Source organism: Sturnira hondurensis, unplaced genomic scaffold, assembly GCF_014824575.4.
Source record: "Sturnira hondurensis isolate 20B ecotype Veracruz unplaced genomic scaffold, ASM1482457v3 Scaffold0007797, whole genome shotgun sequence".
Classification (NCBI taxonomy): Eukaryota; Metazoa; Chordata; class Mammalia; order Chiroptera; family Phyllostomidae; genus Sturnira; species Sturnira hondurensis.
In genome coordinates this window covers 1,722,731-1,745,142 of record NW_028080428.1, presented here as the reverse complement: position 1 = coordinate 1,745,142, position 22,412 = coordinate 1,722,731, and the positions used below count along the sequence as shown (strand labels likewise).

At 54.4% G+C, this 22,412-nt stretch overlaps 4 protein-coding genes across 4 annotated transcripts; 2 read left to right on the top strand and 2 right to left on the bottom strand.

Moving 5' to 3' along the window:
- Nucleotides 1–23: 23 nt before the first annotated feature.
- Nucleotides 24–5,915, bottom strand: VPS51 (VPS51 subunit of GARP complex). The gene is made up of 10 exons (XM_037053160.1): nucleotides 5,623–5,915; nucleotides 5,024–5,153; nucleotides 3,774–3,920; nucleotides 3,474–3,693; nucleotides 2,647–3,364; nucleotides 2,075–2,290; nucleotides 1,668–1,886; nucleotides 1,140–1,261; nucleotides 966–1,053; nucleotides 24–412 (listed from the first exon to the last, which is right to left on the bottom strand). The coding sequence occupies exons 1-10, from the start codon at nucleotides 5,845–5,847 to the stop codon at nucleotides 152–154; spliced, it is 2,346 nt and encodes a 781-aa protein (XP_036909055.1). The 5' UTR covers nucleotides 5,848–5,915; the 3' UTR covers nucleotides 24–151.
- Nucleotides 5,916–10,623: 4,708 nt separating this feature from the next.
- On the top strand, nucleotides 10,624–11,274 carry CATSPERH (catsper channel auxiliary subunit eta). The gene is made up of 3 exons (XM_037053158.1): nucleotides 10,624–10,871; nucleotides 10,977–11,076; nucleotides 11,165–11,274. Exons 1-3 carry the CDS (start codon nucleotides 10,698–10,700, stop codon nucleotides 11,239–11,241), a joined length of 351 nt encoding a protein of 116 aa, XP_036909053.1. The 5' UTR covers nucleotides 10,624–10,697; the 3' UTR covers nucleotides 11,242–11,274.
- A 14-nt stretch (nucleotides 11,275–11,288) lies between these two features.
- Nucleotides 11,289–15,568, bottom strand: ZFPL1 (zinc finger protein like 1). Its single transcript, XM_037053155.1, has 8 exons — nucleotides 15,400–15,568; nucleotides 14,987–15,096; nucleotides 14,552–14,663; nucleotides 12,980–13,173; nucleotides 12,803–12,875; nucleotides 12,583–12,729; nucleotides 12,238–12,361; nucleotides 11,289–11,748 (listed from the first exon to the last, which is right to left on the bottom strand). Exons 2-8 carry the CDS (start codon nucleotides 15,086–15,088, stop codon nucleotides 11,562–11,564), a joined length of 939 nt encoding a protein of 312 aa, XP_036909050.1. The 5' UTR covers nucleotides 15,089–15,096; nucleotides 15,400–15,568; the 3' UTR covers nucleotides 11,289–11,561.
- An 81-nt stretch (nucleotides 15,569–15,649) lies between these two features.
- Nucleotides 15,650–21,996, top strand: CDCA5 (cell division cycle associated 5). Its single transcript, XM_037053156.1, has 6 exons — nucleotides 15,650–15,835; nucleotides 16,072–16,166; nucleotides 16,245–16,310; nucleotides 16,394–16,429; nucleotides 19,711–20,145; nucleotides 20,321–21,996. Exons 1-6 carry the CDS (start codon nucleotides 15,769–15,771, stop codon nucleotides 20,399–20,401), a joined length of 780 nt encoding a protein of 259 aa, XP_036909051.1. The 5' UTR covers nucleotides 15,650–15,768; the 3' UTR covers nucleotides 20,402–21,996.
- The last annotated feature ends 416 nt before the right edge of the window (nucleotides 21,997–22,412 follow it).

Sequence of the window (22,412 nt, the reverse complement as noted above, 5' to 3'; positions counted from 1 at the left end):
CCGCCCACCAGGGAAGGCAAGAGGAGGAGACAGCGCGTCTTTATTAGGAAGGTCTTGAGGCTGGAGGGGAAGGGCCACGCGGGCGAAGGCCAAGGGATGTGCCGATTGCGGCGGCCGGGCAAGCCCGTGCATGACATGACAACTGCCAGGCCTAGCCGCGCTCGCAGATGACCTCCACGACACTGGGTTCCATGGGCACTGGATCGGGGCAACGCAGGGCAGCTGAAGCCACCACTTCATCCAGCAGCAGGTGCACAAGCTCCTCGTCGGCCACAAAGCGCCACAGGTAGAGCTGCAGGAAGTGGCAGTCCACCTGCACCTGCTGCAGCCCAAAGCGCCCGAAGGTGCGCAGCCGCACACACTCCAGCAGCGTCTTCAGGCTGATCTTGATGATGCCGGTCAGCACTGACACCTGAAGGAACGGACACAGGGATGCAGCTCCACGCCAGCAGGGGCCAAAGAGACAGTACCATGCCAGTAGCTGTGATGGTGCAGAACGCTCCAGAGAGGGAGGGATACAAGGCTAGGCCCTTCATCTGGAGGGACGCAGTCAGGGAACACCCAGCAATTGCAGGCCTGGATGTGGGTCGGCAACGAGGGGGAGAGGGGCTTACTGAGCTAGGGATCACCACCAGGTCCCTTGGCATGGGCTGGGCCCGACTGTGGCAGAGACCACGGCGTGAACAGAAATCCCCAGGAAGATCCCAGGACTACTGTGGGTGCTGGAAGGGCCAAAGAGGTGCACTAGATAAACATCCAGACCCAGGCTGGCGGCACACCAAGGTCAAGGCAGAGGGCCATGGGATGGTAGTGGTGGGGCTCTGGGCAACCACTCACTCCTAGAAACACCTTTCAGGGGCAGGGGCTGGGGAACAGAGTTCTAGGTCTCCCTGTGTCTGTGTGGAGCTGCCTCAGCCAACCTTCCGCAGGGCCCCTGGAAGGCAGGGTCACTGCGCACTTCGGACCTTGTTGAACTCCACAGGGCTGAACACATCAATACGTTCCGAGAACAGTTTCTGGATGTTGCTCAAGAGGTTGGTGTCCATTGGGGCACTGCGTGGAGGGAATAGCACTCAGAGCCCACCTCACACCCAGCTCCCCTTCACCCATTCCCCCAGGGGCTGCCCTGGCCAGCAGACCTGGGTGTGTAGCTGGGCGCGTAGCGGCCCTGCTGCCTGGAGCTGCTGTACACCGAGAAGGTCCTCTTGCTGGAGTCGCTGCTCTGGGCCTTGCGGACACCCTCTTCGTACAGGAGCCCCACCTGCGGGTGCAAGGGGACAATGCAAGGAGACCAGAGCACAGGGGCCCCCCAGCCCACCAGGTGCTCTGGCTAAGGATGCCCTATGTCACACACTCATGTACTACAAGAGTCACATTTGTTACAAGAATCACAAGCTTGGTTTACCTAGTTAGTACCCAGTCACTATGTAGAGAACTAGTGGAGTGGGGCAAAGGTGGGGACATACACAGCTGATACTGAAGCCCTTATTTTCAGGGTGACCCTGGGGTCAGCTTCCTCGCAGGTGAAATGGGGGCAATGATGCCACAATCCAGGTCAGAGATGACTGAGGCCACGGGTGCAGGTACTGCCTGACCCCTGCGGTCTTGACCCTCAGAGGGCTGTTTCCCCAGCACCCCCGTTGGCAGCAGGGCTCCCTGGCCTGCACCTGCACGTCAATGGCCGTCGTGTCCTCCACCACCCGCTTCATGACAGCACGAACGTTGCGGGGCTCCAGGGTACTGAGCCAGTCTCGCGTCTCCACACTTTTGCGGAGCATCTGTGATATGACCAGGCCCTGCACCTTCACGTAGTGGGTCAACAGCCGCCGTGCTGTCTCCCTGGCTTCTGCACACAGTGTGCTCACAGGTGTCACTGGAGACTGGTCCTGAGCCAAGGATGCAGAGGACAGAGAAACAGTGGGTCCTGGGGGAAGCTCAGGGGCATAAGCTGGGCAAGAGGGAGGTTGAGTTGGGCACAGGCAGCTGTCCTAGGTCGAATCAAGAAGGCACACTGCATGGCCTCCTGTGTTCCCAGCACCACCCACCCCCACCCTGCCCAGGGCTGGCAGTTCACCTGCACCAGAAACTGTTCATCAGTGAGAGTGAGAATGTAGGAAATGGTGGCTGTTTCATAGTCCAGGCAGAGGCGGGAAAGGAGCAGGAGCAGGGCAGGGGGTGTGGCACCCCCCTTCTCCCCAGGGCTGTCACAGAAACTCTGAGCCGTCTGACACATGGACCGGATGAAACCCACGATGAGGCCCTCACGGACACCCTGGCTGCAGAACTCGCCCTGTGAGGAGGAAGGGCCCAGATATACAGCAGGTCTCCTCTTCTAGGCAGGGGCTGCTAGTGATGCTCGGCTGGAACCCTAAATGCCCTGGCCCCTCCCCAAGGGACAGCTTCCTCCTGCATTCCAGTACGCCAGAGCAGCTGCCCTGCTTAGGGAAGGGACTGGCACAGGGGACCCTGCTTGCAACTGCCCTCGGAGCCTTCCCCACCCCTTCAGATTATGCCAGTCTTCCTCGTGGCAGCCTGAAACCACACCCGGAGTGTCTGAGGGCAAGGACTAAGTGCCCTGGTAGCCACCAAGCTGTGGAATGATAAAATAATTCCCCAGGGAAAAAAATGCCAAGGGACAGGCCATACCCGGAAGTAGGGCTTGTTGGAGAAAGACACCTCCTTGGCAGTGAAGAGGTGCACAGACGCCAGCGAGGCCTTGATGTGGCTCAGGACGGAGCTGGCCACATTGGCCAGCAACTCGGCCAGGCCAGGGCCTTCTTTCCCAGCCAGGCGAGGTGCGGCCAGTGCCTGCCGCACATCAGTCAAGCAGTCCAGGAAGGCTGCCCGCAGGCCCTGCAAGTGGTGGCCCAGGCGCTCACGGGCCACTCGCTCCACGATCTTCGTGGCGGCCTCAGCCAGCCCAGCAGTGGCCAGCAGGGCCCCAGGTGCCTGCAGGCGCCGGTGGAAGCGGTCCAGTGCCCGCACCAGCAGTGAGTTGTCACCACCACCCTGCTCCTGTGCCAGCCGCCTCTCCACCAGTGCAAAGTAGCGGCTGCCCAGCTCCCGGGCAAAGGCTGCCAGCTTGTCGGCACCTGCTGGGCCCTGGGCTGCAAACAGCTCCTGGTAGGCTGCAGCCACCTGGCAGAGGCCACCGACAAAGCCACTGCCTCCATGGTCAGTGAATTCTAACACATCAGGGGCCGGGGGTGAGGGCCCCAGCTCCGCCTCCAGGCTTCCCAGCTCTTCCTCCAGCCGCCCTCGAGCATGTGCCAGGAACTCCTCGCACAGCTCCTCTGCAGGCTCGCCCAGGGCCAGCAGCAGCTCCACGCACTCCGCCTGCTCAGGAGCCCCAGAGCCGCCCTCCCTGCCAGGAGCAAGATAGCAGGGAAGTGCAAGAAGACAGAATCTGGGGTGGGGCTAGGGGAGACAGGAAAGTGCTGGGCAGGGGTGAGATGAGGACCCAGGGGCCACACCTGAAACGCTGTCGCAGCTGCTGGGCCAGGCGAGCTGTGATGACCTGGCAATCATCCTGGATGGCACGGAACGAGGGCAGGTGCTGGTACTGCTGCAGCACGGCCCGCGCACGGCCCTGGTAGCGCACCGCCTGCCCGTAGGCACCCAGCTCCACGCACTTGGTAAGGCGAGAGGGCAGCTCAAAGAGGAACTGTAGCTTCCGCAGCAGAGCGTGGACCCCTGGGGGTGAGGGTAGGTGATGTTAGCCCCAAAGTCCCGAGGGTAGCCCACTTTAGCACCTTCTCTGGGACAGGGCCCACCTGCCAACTTGGTGATTCGCTCGTGGCGGTCCTGCAGCGTGGCGCTGATGCGCGCACTGAAGTCCGTGATCACAGCCATGTTGGTGGCCAGCCGGTCCATCTCGTCCTCCATCTTCCGGAAATCGTTCTTCATCTTCCTGATGGTGTCTGGAAGGACAAGGGTGTAGAGAAGAGAAAAGGAGATGGGATTGGAGGGCAGTAACAGGCACAGTCCAGGTGTTCCGGCACACACTCGCGTCGTTCCCCATGGGCCTGAGCCCGCAACTGGAGGGTCACACTGATGTTTCAGTGATGCGGGCTGCTGTGGTGCTTGGTCACAGTAAATGGGAAGGGGGGGCATTATGTCAGTGCAGCAGGTGTTTTCTCAGCAGCCCTTGTGCGTATCCGGGCCCTGGTGCTGTGGGAAAGCAGTCCATGGCACCGCAGCCCCTGCCCTCAGAAGATGCCTGGGCCCAAAGGAGGGCACTGGGCACCTGGCAAAGACAAGTCTGCTTATTCCCAGGGGGATCCTCCATGCCCAGTACAATGCCAGGCACTGGGGAGACAATAAATACTTGTTCACCTTTCTCTCCTTCCCAGGCTTCCCAAACCTTTCCACTCTGCCCTCTGGAACATGGTCCATCTTCTCTGAAGGGTCCTTTCCCTTTCGTTCCAACAGAAACCTGCCCAAGAAGGGTGCTCTCCCTTTCACATCCAGGTGCCTCAGGGCCTGGCCCCTTAACACTTCCAGACAGGTTCCACTCCTCCTCCCTTCAAGACCCCTGCTTCTAGGAAGGAAGGAAGGAAGGAAGGAAGGGAGGAAGGGAGGAAGGGAGGAAGGGAGGAAGGGAGGAAGGGAGGGAGGGAGGGAGGGAGGGAGGAAGGAGAAATGAAAAAAGGAAGGAAGATGCCCTGGCTGGCATAGCTCAGTGGATCGAGCACAGGCCTGTAAACCAAAGGATCACGGTTCGATTCCCAGTCAGGACATGTGCCTGGGTTGCAGGCCATTTCCCAGCAGAGGACGTACAAGAGACAACCATACATTGATATTTCTCTCCCTCCCTCCTTCCCTTCCCCTCTAAAAATAAATAAATAAAATCTAGGTGAATGAAGCTTTAAAAAAAAAAAGGAAGGAAGAGGCACGCCTATCCTCAAGACAGACCTGGACCAGAGATGAAGACTACCACTAATAAAAGAACTAACCCTTACATGGGGGGCGGGGGCAGACTAGGGGGCAGGGGGACCGAGGGGTGTATCCCAGTGGGAATCACCTGTGGCTGAGATGAACTTATTGTAGTTCTCATATACCAAGGTCTGCATGTCACTGTCTAGAGCCCGGATCTGCCGCACCATGTCCGTCTCGCTGTCCATCAGCTGAGCCAGCGGACACTCTCTACGCAGCTGGAGGAAATCGGATATTTAGTGTTCAGGTGAGAGGTATTTGTGTCCCCAAGCCTTGTCCTTAACTGGAGGGCTTTCAGTGCAAGAACACCCTTTTCCCACCCCTGTCAGGAATCGCAAAACGGAGTCTATAAACCGGCATGGCTCAGGAGTTACTGCGTTTGGGGAACCATATTTGAGGTCTGTCAGCATTGAAATCCTCAGACCAAGGCCCAGTCCAGTGCCTGTCAGCGCCTGGGCCACGCCCCCTCTGCTGAGACTATCAGAACATCAGGAGACCTCGGACCCGCAGGTCTGTCCACTCCCCCTTACACTCCAGCTTTGTTCCAATTGCCTGGCCGAGGGCCGTATTGGCCGACGGCCGTCTTCCTCTAATGAATCCCTGCTTCCTTCACCCTCGCAACAGAGTGGGAGGAATGACCTGGGGGTGCAAAACATTGGGGGTCTGGTTCCCCCCACATAAGTATACCTTGTCCAGATAAACTTCCGGGTCGAAGTGCGCCCCGTTGAGATCAGTAGGGTCCAGGGGGTCCAACCCCGCAGGGCGCCCCGCTGTCTCCCCCTCCGAGAGGCCGTAGTAAAGCTTCAGCATTCCGTGTGCCTTTCTCCGACGCTCCGGAGCCTCCGCCTCCGGCCCCTCCGGGGAGTCCCCAGGTCCGGGCCCCGGGCCAGACCCAGCGGCTGCCGCCGCCATCGCTCCAACCTCAGCCCACCGGCGTGTGACTGGGAAGGGGACTGGGAGGAGGCACTTCCGGAAACCATAAAGTTATTGTTGAAACGAAGCAGTCCTTCAGGTATATTGTTCCGCCGCCGCCCGGAGTCTGAGACTAGAGTTCCCCCGCATCTTTCCGCCACCGAGCGAAGACGTTCCGAGAGAGCTCTTGGTTTCTCCCACCTTCTCAGATGGAAGAACTTTGTAGAATTGATCCGGTTGCTGCCCTCCCAAAGAGCAGGCGGGTAGCGGCTCCCAACCCCACTTCCCCACACCCCCACAGGCAAGGGTCCGCGAAATATGTCCTTAGATGCAGTGCACGGAACGCGGGCTGTAAAACCGGAGGGCGTGTGTAAAGCCGGGCTGTAAAACCTGGGCAGCGGCTCGGTTGCCACCTCAATTCCTAAAATTGGGGTACATCACAGGAGAGCTGCGAGGATTAAATGCACATATAGTAAGTCGCACCGTGCCTCCAGTACAGTCTCTCGAGGCCTAGTTCTCTGACGTGCTTCAGAATTACCTGTGGTGCGTTTTAAGATTCTGGGTTTCGCCCAGATAGAACTTCTAGTACTACTGCTTCTTTAATAAAGATTATTTACTTTTATTTTTAAAGAGGAGGGGAAGAGAGGAAAAAAGAAAGGGAGCTGCCTCTACACGTGCCTGGACTGGGGACTGAACCCACGACCCAGACATGTGCCCTTACTGGGAGGGACGATGTCAAGGCAGACCTAGCTTCTTTTTAAAAGATTTTACTTATTTGACTTCTCCATTTCCTATACTATTCTTAACCTCCCCCTGTCTATTTTGTACCTACCACTATGCTTCTTAAAGAACTTATATGTATGACCTATGGACTTGAACTAAGTGAGGAGGGAATCCTGGTGGGAGGGGAGGTGCAGGGCGGAGGGGAATAAAGGGTAGAAAAAATGGGACACCTGTAATATCATAGTCAATAAAATATATTTTAAAAAATATTTTATTTATCTATGTTTTTAGAGAGAGGGGAAGGTAGGGAGGGAGAAAAGAAGTATCAATATGCGAGAGATAACTTGGTTGACTCTGGGCCGCCTCAACTGTGGACCTGGGTCATGTGCCCTGTCTTAGAATGGAACCAGGGACGTATCAGGCCCTCAATCTACTGAGCCGAGCCAGCCAGGGCTAGACCTGGCTGCTGCTGCTGCTGCTGCTACTGCCGCTTTTTTTTTTAAGTCCCCAAGGGGTTCTAGTGCACTTAAATATACAGTGTTTACAGGACAGACTTGGCAGATCTTAAATTGACTGACAGGATGTGCTGAGGGAGGGGCTGAGTGGAGATTAGAGGATAATTCTCAGGTTCCTGATTTGGACAAAGGTGCAGCTGTTCACCCAGATGAAAAGCTCAAGAGGACAGGGGATGACTTGGAGTTCAAACCGAGACATTGAATGGAACAAAGGACTTTTATCAATGTGGTCCTTGAAACCTTACTTATGACGGACTGGCAGGGAGGGGGAGATGGTGGTAGAATGGAAAAATCTTGTTTAATTATTCTTTGGTGGGGGTCCTATGAGTCAAATACACTCACCACCAGTTTTCATGTGGCCTATGAAATAAGATTTTTTTCCACTTTTAAGTGGTTGAAAGAAATAATATTTCATGATACATGAAAATCATATGAAATTCATGTAGGGTCTTAAAAATTCTCATCACAAGAAAAAATATTGTAACTATGTGTGGTGACAGATGTTAACTACTTACTGTGGTGACCATTTGCAGACATATACAAATATTGAATGAAACTAATGTTACATATCAGTTATATCTTCATTTAAAATTATTTTCATAAAATCATATGAAACTACTTTAGTGCCTATAAAGTTTTATTTGAACACAGCCATTCCCATCTGCTCTCTCTACAACTGTGGAGGTGAGTAGTTGCTACAGAGACCATATGGCTGAAAAACCTAAAACATTAACTGTCTGGTCCTTTACAGAAAAAGTGTGCTGATCCCCAAATCTATGGGATGTTCAGAGGGTGCTTTAAAAAATATATGTGAAGATTTCAGCCTATGAAGCTATAATCTTAAGATGAAGAAGTGCATAGATTTAGATCTACCCCAAGAAGTCTATAAACTTTTTAAAGGGATGCAGAACACTAACGAAAATCATCCAAACTTTGGAAATAAGACCAAAAGTGCAAAGGTCCTTTGAGTGTCATACTGGCCCATTCTTTCTCTCTTTTTTTTTAGATTTTAACTATTTATTTTTAGACAGAGGGAAACGGAAGGAGAGAGGGAGAGAAACACTGATGTGAGAGAGAAACATTGATTGGTTGCCTCTCATATACATCCTGACCTGAGACCGAACCCACAACCCAGGCATGTGCCCTGACCGGGAACTGAACCAGCATTCAATCGAACCTTTCATTCATGTGGAATGACGCCCAACCAACTGAGCCACACCAGTAGGGCTGGACCATTATTTCACAAGCCCACCCAAGGATTACTTAACTACCTACAGGAATGTACATTTTCTTCGATTTTACTACTTACTATTAAGGGTTCAGACTCTGAAATTACAAACAGATACTTTCCAGGAAAAATGCAAAACATATCCAGTAAAAAAATAACCTAAAATTATTGTAATTAAAATTTTTATTGTCCTGTAGGACATCAGTCAGTTTTGTATCTAATCTAGTAATCACACTCTAACACCCCTCTTTACGTGCCTATCAATACCCAGCTCTTCGAGACCTACGACCGCCTTACTAAGGGGGAGTCCCCTCACTGATGAGTTAATACATGAGTTCCATGTCCACTATCTAGACATGATGCTTTTAACTTTTTGCAAATTTCACCTTGACAATGCATATGATGTGACTTAAAAAAACCTGTGAAGATACAGGTATTAAAGCTGGGGACAGTGAAACAAGAAGGGGTTCAGGACAGGAGAGAGGTGGGGCTGCTCTGGCTCTTCAGAAATGTCACGGGAAAGAAATGAGCTGAGGTGGGTTGCTGTCAGCCTGCTGGAGAGTCAGAGAAAAGGGCCTTGGGGACAGATTCAGGGGCTTAGTCCAGATGAGCTGCCGCTCATCTTAGTCCAGATGAGCTTGCCATCGTCCCCCTAGTTAGGAGTCTTGTGGTGACCCTTCGAGTTTAGGAGATGCACACCTGTGCAGGAAGAAGAATGGAAAGGAAGAGGGGTGGGCATTCTCCCAGCAGGGAGAGCACACCCATATGATGTGATTTTTAAAAATGTTTTTTCAGTCCTGGCTGGTGTGGCTCAGTGGATTGAGTGCTGGCCTGTGAAGTGAAAGCTTGCTGGCTAGATTCCCAGTCAAGGCACATGCCTGGGTGCAGGCCAGGTCCCCAGCAGGGGCACATAAGAGACAACCACACATTGACATTTCTCTCCCTCTTCCCCTTTAAAAATAATCTTTAAAAATGTTTTTTAAATCTATGCGTGTGTATGAGTGTATAGGTATATAAAGTTACATCAAGAAAGGACCCCAAAGATGCCCATTAACAATGGCTTTGAACCCAAAGCCCTAATTTATAAGTATTTGTATTCAAATGAGAACTAAGGTGCAAACAGTTGCTTCCACAGTGGGACCATAGCTGGGCACTGGGGCATCACCCCTTTAGCGTGATAGGACAGGGGCCTGAGGGGCCACTGTGATTAATGACACTAGGCAGCAAGTATGGATGGTGAGGCCAGGCTCTGACCCTACCCCTCGAGGCAGACTTTGGGCCTTGGACTGACCTTACTTCCCAGGCAGTGAGGCAGGAGACAATGGGGGTGGCCAAGTTCAACCTCATTTTCCCTGTTCATCTAAAGTTTTGAGGAGCTTGCATTCCCCTCCACACCATCCACACCATCTCTGGTCATTTCTCTGGCTTATTTTGTTGACAGTTTTGGGAGTTTTCACCTCTTACATATAAGGAGGAAATGTTTTCTTTTTGGTTTCTTCCCCTGCTCCTTGCACAGCCTCAGGTAGAGCTGGATCTCAGTCTGATCCCAGTACCGATTCCCTTGCTCATGGGCTGCAAAAGCCTGAGCTCACAGTCCCTCTCTGTAGCTCAGATTCGTGTGTGAGACAGGATTTGCGCCACCAGCCCCAGCTTTGTCACAGGACTGTAGGAATGACAGACATAATGGGTGTGAAAATGATGAGTGGCGGTAGGCGGCTGAGGGAGAAGCTGGTCATCGTCGGGCCCCTTGAAGAACATCCGAGGACATTGAAAAGCCACTTGCTCTCAGGGCCACACCTGAGGAAGGTCCTAGGTCAGCTATGGGAAACCTGATGCCCTCCACCCTTCCCTTAGCTCTTCTCCACTAGGTGTTGAAGCAAATATTGGAGCTCAAGAGCCCAGGCCTCCCCTCACCTGGGAGTGCCCCCCAGCTGTACATCTGAGTCCTGACCTCTTATCTAATTCTTGCTGTGGCCCGGGACATGCCCTTTTCCTGAGCCCCAGTTCCTCAGTTCTTCATCCACAGTGCGCCCACACAAACTCTTCGGTGGGGGTGCCCGGAGGGCTCAGCGACAGGACATGCACAAGAGTGCAGAGTACAGGTGGGGTAAACAGGACCCTGTCCCTCCCGGACCATGGGCCCCACTGATCTGTGCCATTAGCCCCACACCTCCAAATTCAGAACTCCCCCGGCCACCCACAAAACACTCCTGTATTGGCTGGAACCAGCCTTCTAGAATTTTATCCCCTCAAATGTCCTGGTTCTAGAGTTCCACTGCCACTCCAGATTGTGCATTCTAGAAGCAGAGGGCTCAGCTGCTTTCCGGGGCATCGTCGGATCGCTCAAGCTCTTCTGTCTGACTGGAGTGTGTGCTGCCGCCAGGATGCAGTGGCGGGACCGCATAGCTGTGTTCTTCTTCCCACAGGGCATGATGCTCACCATGGCTGCGCTGATGCTCTTCTTCATACACCTGGGCGTCTTCGCCAGTGACGTGAACAATTTCTACTTCACCCACCACTACGACCGCATGAGCTTCCGCTACACAATTGTTCTGATGGTAGGTCAGGTAGGGCCTCAAGGGCTGGCTGGGGGGTGCCCCGGGGCAGATGGAAACCCCACTGCTGGGTCAAGGGGCCGTTCTCCCACTGGGCGGGGCCCACAGTTCTCCCAGGTGATCAGCATCTGCTGGGCCGCCATGGGGTCACTCTACGCTGAGATGAGAGGAGACAAGTTTCTTCGGTGCTTTGCCCTGACCGTACTGAGTGAGTGGGGACATGGGGAGCTGTGGAACCCTGAGAAGGTACAAGGAGCGGGCAGGAAAGGCTGATGCGAACTCTCTCCTCTGCTCAGTGCTCAATGGAGCCATGTTCTTCAACCGCCTGTCCCTGGAGTTTCTGGCGATGCAGTACCGGGAGGAGACCCACTGAGGCTTGGGGATTGGGCTGAGAAGGGGGAAGGAAAAGGAGGCTTTGGGTATTTTAATAAAGTCTGCCATTTATTTCCACCTGTCAGCTCCTTCATGGACTGGGAGTGGGAGGCCAGAGACCCGGGGGAAGCAGGTCAAGACAAACTCTTGATCTGCAGCAACCCCAGACCCAGCCTGCAGCCATTCTAGTAGCCTTGGCTTTGGGCCTGGGATCTTAGTGTCTCGGGCTTGAGAGAAAGGAGCAGAGAAAGGCCCTCAGACCTCCCCACCTCCCCTCCTCAGGCCCTCAGGTCCTAGGCTGGCCCAGCCACAAGCAAGGGCTCAGGAGGGTCCCACACGGATGTGAGGGTTCATGAGTGGGTCCAGGTTGGGATCATTGTCAGCCGCAGCCCGGCCCAGGCGAGACATGAGGGCGAGGAGGGCCAGGAAGCCCAGCAGCCCCAGCAGCAGCAGCAGCCCCGCCCGCTGGAGCAGGGTCAGCGGCCGCTTACGAGACCCATCCCGGCTCCTGGGGGGATGAGGGGAAAGTCAAATCAGGCCCCCGGCCCCTGGTGGCCCCTGTGGCCTGGAGAGGAGCCCCGGTCATGACACCCATCTTCTGGCCCCAGCGCTACCATCCCTGAGCCTCCTCTCCTCAGTGGGCCACCGTCCCTGTACCTGCCCACTACAAGGGTGACTGTGTAGCTTGAACCAGCAGAGGCAGTGCCTGTGTTCTGGAAACTGGAACGTGTCAGGCATGGGGATGGTCACCAGATTGGGTGGCACTAAAGCAGGAAGGGGCCTCAGAGAGCTCGAGTCCAAACCTCACCTCTAACAGCCGAGGAACAGCCCGAGAGGGCAGACCCAAGGCTCCTGCCATCCAGCTGAGGTCTCTCCACACAGCCCCCAAACCTGGGGACCAGGCCAGGCCCCTTTTGTCATCGAATTGTAGTGTTCCGGCCTCTGGCTCTCGCTTCCTCCCCCTTCCTGGCATCCCGCCCCACCTGACCCTGTGTACCTGAGCAGCTGGGCCAGCCAGCCCAGGGCAGGCCGGCGACGGTATTTGTCATCATCGTAATCCCCATGGAGGCCTGGTGCCCGGTCATCATCGCGTGTGTCATACACCTTCCTTGGGGCCGAGGCTACAAGGGCAGAGTCACCAGCATCCACAGACTCAGGGAAACGGGCCCATAGCAGGGGTGGTGGGTGGGGCAGGAGATCCTTCCCCTTCTCAGACTGACATTATATTTCAGAACTGTGGGGAGGTAACGTCTGTGCTTGGAGTGTGGGAGGGTCCTTCTGGATGGGAGAAGCCCCCAACTCCCTTTCTACCCTGTCTTGGCCTGGCCAACCCCCAGCTCACCATGGGTCAAGGGCTCGGGACTGCCCACGTGGATCACCGTGTGCTGCTCAGGACAGCCAGGAGAAGCCGGGGGCCTGGGCACTTGGCTGTAGAAGGCTGGGGCAGTAGAAGCGTTGGCTATCTCTCTTTGTTCAGGGGCACCGCTGGCTGTGGCAGGAAGACAGCTATCAGCAGAGCAGGGAGGCAAGAGCCCCAAGAGCAGGCGGAGATTACCACTCACCGTTAAAGCTGGACCAGTCAGAGAAGTCAGAGTTGTTGAGGGGTTCGGACTCCGGGCTCACCACCTCATCGATCTGGAGGAAGGAACCTGTGTCTCCAGCCTTCCCAGTGCTGTCCCCACCCATTCATTTGGCCCAGGTGGGACTCAAGGCTGATGGAACGACAGAGGGACTCTCACCAGAGGAAGGCCCAGTCCTGCCCGGGCCCAGTTGACTGTGGTCAGCTTCTCTCTCAGCACAGAGGCCACGGGGCCGACCAGGTTGCTTGGGGGAAAGATGGGGCCATTGCAGCTGGGACACTGGTAGCCGGCAGGCGCTGTATTTCGGGGTAGCTGGGCAGCACGTTCATTGAGGCAGGCCCAGTGGAAGAGATCTTAGGGCCCATGAAAGAGCAGAGAAGAAGCATAAGGAAGAAGACAGTTTGCATCCCTAGCCCAGCAACAGCCCCCAGCCCACTGCAGGGGTATATGCACACATACACGTAAGTAAGCCCAGAGCCGCCTCCTTCCCGTCCTCATCCTAGGTCCACTTCTTCAGTGTTCCCTACGCCTTCAGACTCACTGACTGTCACCATCTCACTAAGGCGAAACAGATGCTAAAAAGCTCCCCAGCCCACTAGGGTGTGGGCATGGGTGGGAAGATGTCACAAGTGCCTGGACTAATGGCTAATCAAGAATAGCTTCAGCCCTAGCTGGTGTAGCTCAGTGGATGAGCGCGGGCCTGCGAACCACACGATCGCGGTTCGATTCCCAGTCAGGGCACATGCCTGGGTTGCAGGCCAGTTTCCAGCAGGGGACTCAGGAGACGCAACCATACATTGATATTTCTTTCCTTCCCTTCCCCTCTAAAAATAAATAAATAAATAAATAAAATCTTTATAAAAAAAAGGTTCTCCATCTCATTGGACTCCTTTGTATAAAAAAAAAAGAATAGCTTCAGAAAAGCTTCTTAGATGTACCCACAGGCACAGAATGCTTGTACACATTCCTGGGCATGCATATACATGGGCTTATAGACACACAAACACATGTGCCATCCTTATATCTGTACTTAGACACACCAACTCACACATGCACATCTGCACACTCACTTGTTTGCTAACACATTAGCACCCTCACCCACATACTCTTACAGCCCCCAATACATGTGTGGTCATGTTCACACACAAGTACTAATGAACACACTAATACTTACGTAGACACAAACCACACTAAATTCTGCACAAATATCCACGTGCACACAGTAAAAACAGAGCTCACACAGAGCTCACTCTTTTGCACTAGCTCCTTCAACAAGTAGAGCTAAGGTTCTTAGACCAGGTCAAGGTCATTATGTGTGTCTGCTGACTTCTTTTAGCAGACTTGACTGTGGGAAACTCATTTCCTCTCTGTTGAACATTAGAGTATGTAATGGATCTTGAATGCCTGGAAGCCCCATGCTTTTAGTGCATAGCTGGACTGGCCAGCCACTGCTCACAGCCACAAACATGCCCACCAGTTTGACTGGCTCTCACTCAACTGAGACTGGAGGGAGGAAACTAGGAGCTTTAATTTTTAGGGAAAAACACTGAGGCCTAAAAAGGAAAAAGACTTGTCTGAGTTCATACAGTTGATAAATGACCCAGCAAGACTTGGAACTGGGGCTCCAGCCTCCCTGGCTAGACAGTCTCACTGTCCTGCTGCTTCTGGAGGGCCAGGAACCAGTGACCGAGCTGGGCCTGTCCTGATACCCCTAAGGTGCCCAGGGCTCACCATAACAGACCAGGCGGGTCGTCTCCCGGGCGGCCAGGGGTGTGTTACACAGGCGGCAATTGGAGCTGTAGTCGCTATCCTGGAGCCACTGAAGGTACGACTGTACAATGCACTGGAGTGGGAGAGAGAGGTCACACTAGATCAGGGTCTCCACCCACCGCCCAGCTCCCTAAGGCCAACTGCCTCTTTAACTCTTGCCATAGAGGAGACTGATCCTTTCCTTTGTTCAATCAAGAAGCATTTATTGAGCACATACCGTGTGCTAGACTCTGTCTTAATAGCTGGGGATCTGGGGATATAGCAGTGAACCAAATAAACCAAATCCTTGCCCTCGTGGAGATTCCAATCTAGTGTCAGGCCCTTCATGAATTAGGAAGAAGTCAATACTATCTGCCCTCCCAGTGCCCTGCTTAGCGGCTCCCCTACAGGCCCCACCTTGGCGTGATTGGCTACAAGGCAGTGCTCGCAGACGTTGACCCGGTGTTCGAAACAGAATAGGTTGGTCACCTTCCTCTTGGGGCACTTGCAAAGCCCCATGGTCGACCCTGGGGAAGAGTTGGTAGGCAGCCAGGTTCTGGTGGCCCCCACTAGGCACTCACCAGCCCAGTTCGTTTCTACCCTCCTTGACAGTCATTGGCACCAGCCCCATGTATCTGCCCACCTCCCCTCTCCACTCCTGACTACGCCCCCTGCAAAAATTCCGCCTCCGAAGACCCCCCCTCGTTCCTGCTGGATGCCGCCCCTGGCCAGGATCCTCCACCAGCGTCTGTCCCATATCACCAACCCCGCCCCAAGGGCCCCTCCTGGGTACCACCCCTCCGAGCTCCGCCCCCACTTTCTCCACAGACCCCACTCTGGGCGTTACTGATGCACCGCGGCCCCGGGTCCTGTCGGCTGGTCCGAGAGGTAGACCCCGCGCTCCGCCGACCTCAGCTCAGTTCTTGCCAACTCGGGCCGCTCGGATTATCCCTCCGCTGCCACGTCTCTTCCGGGTGCGGCGCGTACTGATGACGCCACGCGCCTGGCCCCCTCCGCCCCTGTGACGCCAGCTGTGGAGACAGGTGAGGGAGGGGGAAGCGACCGCCTTCACCCTCTCGCCTTGCGTCACTTCCGCTTCCTCGCGGCCAGGGCGGGTAGTTCGAACGTCGTTCCTCGGCAACGTCTGGAGTTGGCGCGAGCCCCAGCACCGGCGGCGGCGGCGCGGCGCGGCGCGGCGAATGTCGAGACCAAGGCCAGATATGTCCGAGAGGCGGACGCGGTCCGGCGGGGCCGCCAAAGTCTCCGGTGAGAGGAGGGCGCTCGGGGGACGTGGGGCCGAGCCGTTTGAGGGGCGCCCTCCCTGGTCCCTGAGGAAGGCCCTACCCCTGCCTCCAGAGGAGGCTCGGCTCCCGGCCCCGCCCTCGCCCCCGAGGGCGCCCCCGACCGGCCTAGCGGGGGCCTTCCTTCGCTCTCTCCGGGCGCTGCTGTCCAGGTTCTGAGGTCTGGAGTCCCCCACTACCTCCAATTCTCTTTTCCCCCAGGGCCTACGGCAGCGTCTCCTACTAAGTCTCTGCGGAGATCCCAGCGGAAATCTGGCTCTGATTCCCCCAACCCCCTCCCTGAAATCCGTCCGAAGGTGAGCCGGGGGTCCTCAGTTCCCGCCCCGGAGTCCCCTTGGCCTGATGCGAAACTCATGGTCGCTCCTTCTCCCCAGGCTCCCGACGCGGCCCCGGCCAGAAAGCCCATCGTTCTGAAGAAGATCGTGGCCCATGTGGTGGAGGTGAGGGCTGAGAGAGGGGCGGTGGGTGCGGAGTGACTCTGGGGGCCGGCCGGCCGCGCGATCGACTCGTGTTGTCCCCGCAGGTGCCGTCCGTCCATTCGCCTCGAAGGAGCCCCAGGGTGAGTGCATCTTCATCTGCTTTGTGGCGTGGAGTGCAGGGCACCGTCGAGCTGGGACGGGCGCGGTGTCTGCTCCCGTGTGCTCAGGGAGCTCTTGCAGTATTTAGAAAGTTTGCTTTCTAAAGCAACACCTGCCTGCATCGCTAACCTTGCTTACTCCTTGTAGACTTCGCTAGCCTTTCACGCGGTGGTATTCTCTACTATTTTCCTTTAAAGGTGGAACTGTGACCCGGCTATTCTTTTTCTTCACTCCATCTTGTCCTTGGTTTTTACTTATGGTTGTAAGGCGAATCATGTGTACATGGTTTTTTTTTAAATTTATTGAACTCTTGTTCAAGTACAGTTTTCTTTCCTGTATTCCCAGCCCTGCTCCCCCCAGTGCTCCCCACCTCCCTCCCATATGTATATATGTTTTTATAGTGTTAGCAGAAGCCAAAATGTTTCATTAAAAGCTGTGCCTGAAGATAGAGTGAGTGAGAAATTACAGCTTCTTGAGGAGTGAATGGGGCTTACAGCCAAGTGGAGAGGACGTCAAATGAGCACGTGATAACAACATTGTCTGGTGGAAAGAACTGGGTACCACGAAGCGCCTCTAACCCAGACGGTTCAGGAGTGTTTCACAGAAGAAATGCTTTAACTGAATGGCGTCCTTCATCTTGACAGACAAGTAGGGGTATGCCGGGCAAAGGAAGCTGTGATTGCAGAGAACTGGCATCCACACACATAAATCATGAGGTTTGGGGAGCATCAGTTCGTGTGGCGTGTCCGCAGTAGGCCTCTGCTGGGGAGGAAGTGTGCTAAGCTGGCACAAGTCTTGATGAGGCATGAAAGCCGTGCTCAGGAGCTTGAGCTTCTTGTCCTTGGCGCTGTGGGCAGCCTTTGGAGAGTCCTAAGTTAAGTAGTTACTGAGTTAAGCTTGGGTGTATGTTTTACAAAGCTCCCTCTTGGAGCTGGGAAGAGAATGGGCTAGAACAAAGCTGCCTAGGAACAGAGACCAGGTAGGAAGACTAGACAGGAATCCCGAAGTGGTAGAGGCCTGAAGTATTTTGCTGTGTACAGTGTGAACCTTTTCCCCCCAAATTTTTGAGGAGAAAATAAGGATGTGCATTATACGTGGGTATAATAATTCCATGTATAATGCACACAAAATGTGGGTGTGTGTTATGCATGGGAGCATGTTATACATGGCCAAATATGGTAAGTAATGGCAAAGTGATGCTCCCTCCACCCCAGCTCCCCACGTAACTATCTCATCACGCAGAACTGAGTTGTGGATACCTCCTCCCAGAAGCCTTCCCTGACTGCCCCTACCCTGTTACTGTCACGTTCCTTGTTCTTTTTTTATTAAGATTTCATTTATTTATTTTTAGAGAAAAGGGAAGGGAGGGAAAGGGGGGAGAAACATTGATCGGTTGCCTCTCACATACCATGACTGAGATCAAACCAGTGACCTTCAGGTTTACTGGGGAGGGACTTCCACTTCCTCCATGGTGACCACTCATTCTTATTGGTTAACTGATAGTTTCATGAGACATTGAAGAGAAAAGGCTGTGAGGACATGAGTGACTGCATAGTGAGAGGGATGAAGAAGAAGTAGTCAGATAACCCTGTTTTTTGGGGCATCTCTTTTTTTAAAATATTTATATTTAGAGGGAGGGGAAGGGAAGGAGAAAGAGTGAGAGAGAAACATTAATGTTTGGTTGCTTCTCATGTGTCCCCCACTGGGGACCTGGCCCGCAACCCAGGCATGTGCCCTGACTGGGAATCGAACCAGCGACCCTTTGCTTCACAGGCCCATGCTCAATCCACTGAGCTACACCAGCCAGGGCTTGGGGCATCTCTTTTACTAAGACCCATGGGGCATGTTCCCCAGAACTTGTAGACAGGAAATGTCTCTTTTGATAACCAATATCCTTACTTCTAACTGACCATAATAGTCATCGAATTTGCCCTATTTTCCCCCTTGTCTGGGCTGCCAAAAGGCTCAGTGCCGAGCTTTGTGTACATTAACTGAGTGAGTACTCACTGGACAGCTGCCACACTCAGGGCCCCGCCAGAGGTGCTTGGCATAGGCAGGGCCAGCCGGACGCAAAGCCCACTCTTCTTGTGAAGCTCGCATTCTGTGAGGGGCGGCAGTTAACAAGTGAATAGACCAAAACCAGATGGTAGTGCTTGCTGTACAAGCACAAAGTCATTGTCAAAGAAAGCGACTAGCGGAAGTGAGGAGAGGCTGGTCTAGATTCCATGGCAAGGGACAGCCTCGCTGACAAGCAGCGTCCAAGCTGAGTAGGGTCATGCAGTGCCAGTATGTGGACCTTGTGGTCCACAGGTCAGATCACACCCTTTCCTGCTCACAGCCTGCCAGGGCTCCCTGGGCCTCCTCTTACGGTAGCCTACAAAGCACCTGTAACACCCCTGTTACCTCTCCCACCCCACAATCAGTTCCTCCTTACGTGCTCTCACTTCAGCTGCATTGGCCTTCTTCTTTTACCCTAGCAGGCGCACCTGCGTCCCAGGACTCCTGCACCACCCATTCCTTCTGTCTTGAACACTTGTCCTCCAGATGACTCTACACCCCCACCCGCCTCTTTCAGGTTGTAGCTCAAACGCCACTTCAGTGAAGCCTACATTGACCTTCACCTACTTAAAATTTCAACCTGCGCCCAGTACGCTAACCATCCTGTTCTGTTTTCTCCCAGAATGCTCGCTGTCTTTAACGTGGCTTCTCCCTGTTTCTTTTTTCCCACTAGAATGGAAGCTCCACAGAGACAGGGTCTTCTCTGTTTTATTCCCTTCAGGACTCCCAGTGCCTAAAGCAGACAGGTGACCAATAAATACGTACTGACTTAATGGACACTTCAGGGAGATCCTTGTCAGTTGTGACAAATGGACCACAGAAGGCAAGAGTGGAAGTAGGAAGAGCAGTTAGAAGGTTACTGGACTAGTCTGAAGGAGGGGAAACGGAGGGCTGGTGTCAGCTAGAGGTGGCTAGATTCCAGTCACATTTTAGAGACAGCGCTGGCAGCGCCAGCAGAAGGTGGCGAGTCTGTGTGTCGTTGACAACAGGCTCCTCAGAAGCAATGACCAATTGTTTGTTTTCTCCCCCTCTCCACGTCTGTCTCAGGGTCTGATTTCTTCCCTGGCCTGTCTCCTCTTTTCCTTTTAAAAGTGTTTGTCCTGTGGAGCTTTCCTTGCACCCACGAGCTGCTTGGGTCTTTCTGAAAGTAAGTAGTAATATGGCTAAGTAACAGGGAGGTGTTCTCTCTCCTGTCCTGGTACAGCTTGCGTTTTTCTTGGAGAAAGAAAACAACCCTCCTAGCAAGGAGCTTACTAGGGAGGACCTCTTCAAGACATGTAGTGTCCCTGTCACCCCCAACACCACTCCTGTGCTGTGTGACCCAGATGTTGAGTCAGACTCCAGGGAAGGAGACCTAGACACCAGAGACTTGGAAATGTCGAAGAAAGTCAGGAGATCCTATAGCCGGCTGGAGACCCTTCGCTGTGCCTCCACCTCCACCCCAGGCCGCCCGTCCTGCTTTGGCTCTGAGGGGTTGCTGGGGACAGAAGACCTGGCTGGAGTCTCGCCCTTGGTGTGTGCAAAATCAACAGAAGTCACCACGGTCCCTTTGAATCCTTGGGCCCCAGACATGACTCTCCCTGGAATCTCCCCACCAGTGAAAGAGAAAAGGAAGAAGAAGAAGGTGCCGGAGATCTTGGTAAGTGAGGGGCAAGGGACTTGCCTCTGCCATCACACAGAGTGGGTGACACTCTGGGCCAGTGCTCTGCTTTGGTTGTTTTGGAGGAAAGACAGCACCTGCAGGGTGTGGGTAGAAAAGATCTAGCCAATGTGCCCCCTCCCCACTCACCTGTCCCCCATTTCTCTTCCCCCAGAAATCGGAGCTGGATGAGTGGGCCGCGGCCATGAATGCTGAGTTTGAAGCTGCTGAGCAGTTTGATCTCCTGGTTGAATGAGATGAAACTGGGGAGGGGGGACCTAGCCAGGCTCTCTCCTCTTCTTCCTGTACATAGCTCCTTCTTCCTGTGGAAAAGACACTTGGGGTCCCCTTCGCTGGCCTTGTCACCTGTGCGTGTTCTGTTGCTGCATACCAGGTCTGTCTTCTGAGGGTGTGTGTGGCGGTGGCAGCCGCTGCAGTCGTTGCAGCTGTAGGAAGTAGAGCTCGCCCGGCCAGGTGTCCTGGCTCTAGTCAGTGACCCACCACCGGCTCCTCCCTACCTCCCACTGTGCCCTGGCCAGTTTCCAGCTGGGCCACAGACTGGGGAGGAGGACTCACGCCCAGCCAGAGCGGGGCACAGAGCTGGGGACTGGGCGAGGGCTTCTGCTGTCATGGGGGAACATGTCTGCTCTGTGCCAGCCCCAGCAGGCGAGGGCGCAAAGGGCCGCAGCAGCCTCAGGCTTTCTCTTCTGAGGTGCCTCCTATTGGCGGCTTGGTTCTGTCTATAAAAAGGCTTGAGTTTTCTCTTAGATTCTGTAGATGGTCCAGGGGAGAAGTCGTGGACTGGGGACAGTTCTGTCTGGGAGGAAGGTGGACACTCAGCCAGCAGAGACTGGTCTTGAAGGAGAGTGGGGAACCTTGGTTGGTCCCAGACCATGGGCGTTTACTCCTCAGAAACTGTATTTTATAGTTCTGTGTTCTGCTGTTGTGTTTGGTTAAATGCCAGGCTGATGGAGGGCTGACTACCTGGGGCAAAGGGTGCATTTAGGGGTGTGACACCAGGTGCCGCAGGCTTTAGCCTCCACAGAACCTTGGGTGACCCCTCTTGTCACACATACCTGTTTCTCACAAACTAAAGTGCACAGGGTCTCATCAGCTCTAGGACAAAAACTGTAGGTCGAACAGTCCTGGTCCCGTCAGCATCTTGCAGCCACACTTGGGAAGGCGTAGGAAGCTTTTCTCCCGACCCAGAAGGGGCCGAGGTTGGGAGCAGTTTAGCCTTTAGCTTCCTTAGTGTCCTCTCACGGGAGGGCAGTGCCCTAGGCACATGCCAGGGGTTGAGCTGAGTGGCCAGAGGGGTCATCTCTGTGTTCGGGAACCCTACTCTCACCCCTATTGTTCTTTTCTCGGTGCGAGTAACAGGTGTGCTTTCAGAGGCTACTCAACCACAACTTGCACCTTCCCCCGGGTCGCTGAACCTTTGCACATACACAGGGTTGTAGGTGTGTAGGCGAAGAGGACTGTGGAGTGGATAGCAGAGTGTCGGGCAGATGAGCACTTGGTTAGGTTACCTGAAATGCCACGGGCCTGGTGGGCGCTAATTAAACTTGTCAAGGCCTGAGAGTCCCCGGACTACCTGTCCAACGCCTTGTGTCAGAGTCTGCAAGCAAGTCCCTTCGCCAGGGTGAGCCAGGCGCCCGTGAGCTGGACCACACCTGAAGAATTCTTGTCCTCACCAGCTGGTGGGGCAGGGCTCCTGATCAGGAGTAGCCGAGTGATGATGAGCTGGTGTCGTCGCTGCAAACATCTCTGTCCCTGAAAAACTAAGAGTGTGGAGTTTAAGGGGAAATTGGAGTTTCTTTTAAATAAATCTGAATGAAGAGTTTCTGTCTATTTGCAGATTGTATTTCTTTCACTGGGTCAAAGGCAGTGCTTAGAAAGCTAAGCCGTCTTTGGGCTGTATCACAGGGTGTCCCCTTTACAGGGGCGGCCAGCCAGCCCAGCCTCAGTACCCTGCAGTAGATCACTGCCTCCACCCCACCATGTCGCTCTGTCCAGTCGCTCACAACCATTCTTCTGAGGCTGGGCTACCTGTGAAGGAGGCCTCAAGGGGAGCCCCATCCCCAGCTATTGCAGGAAGAAAAGTTGACTCCGGGGTAAGGCTGCTAAGAGCTTTATCCAATGCCTGGGAATGAATCCTGCTCCTAGCCTGAGTCCAGCCCTTGTTTTCCTGTCCCCCTCCCTGCCAGGCTCATGTGGAGGAGCCAGCTGGTCACACGGGCTCGGCCTGGGTGCTCTACAGCAGTGGG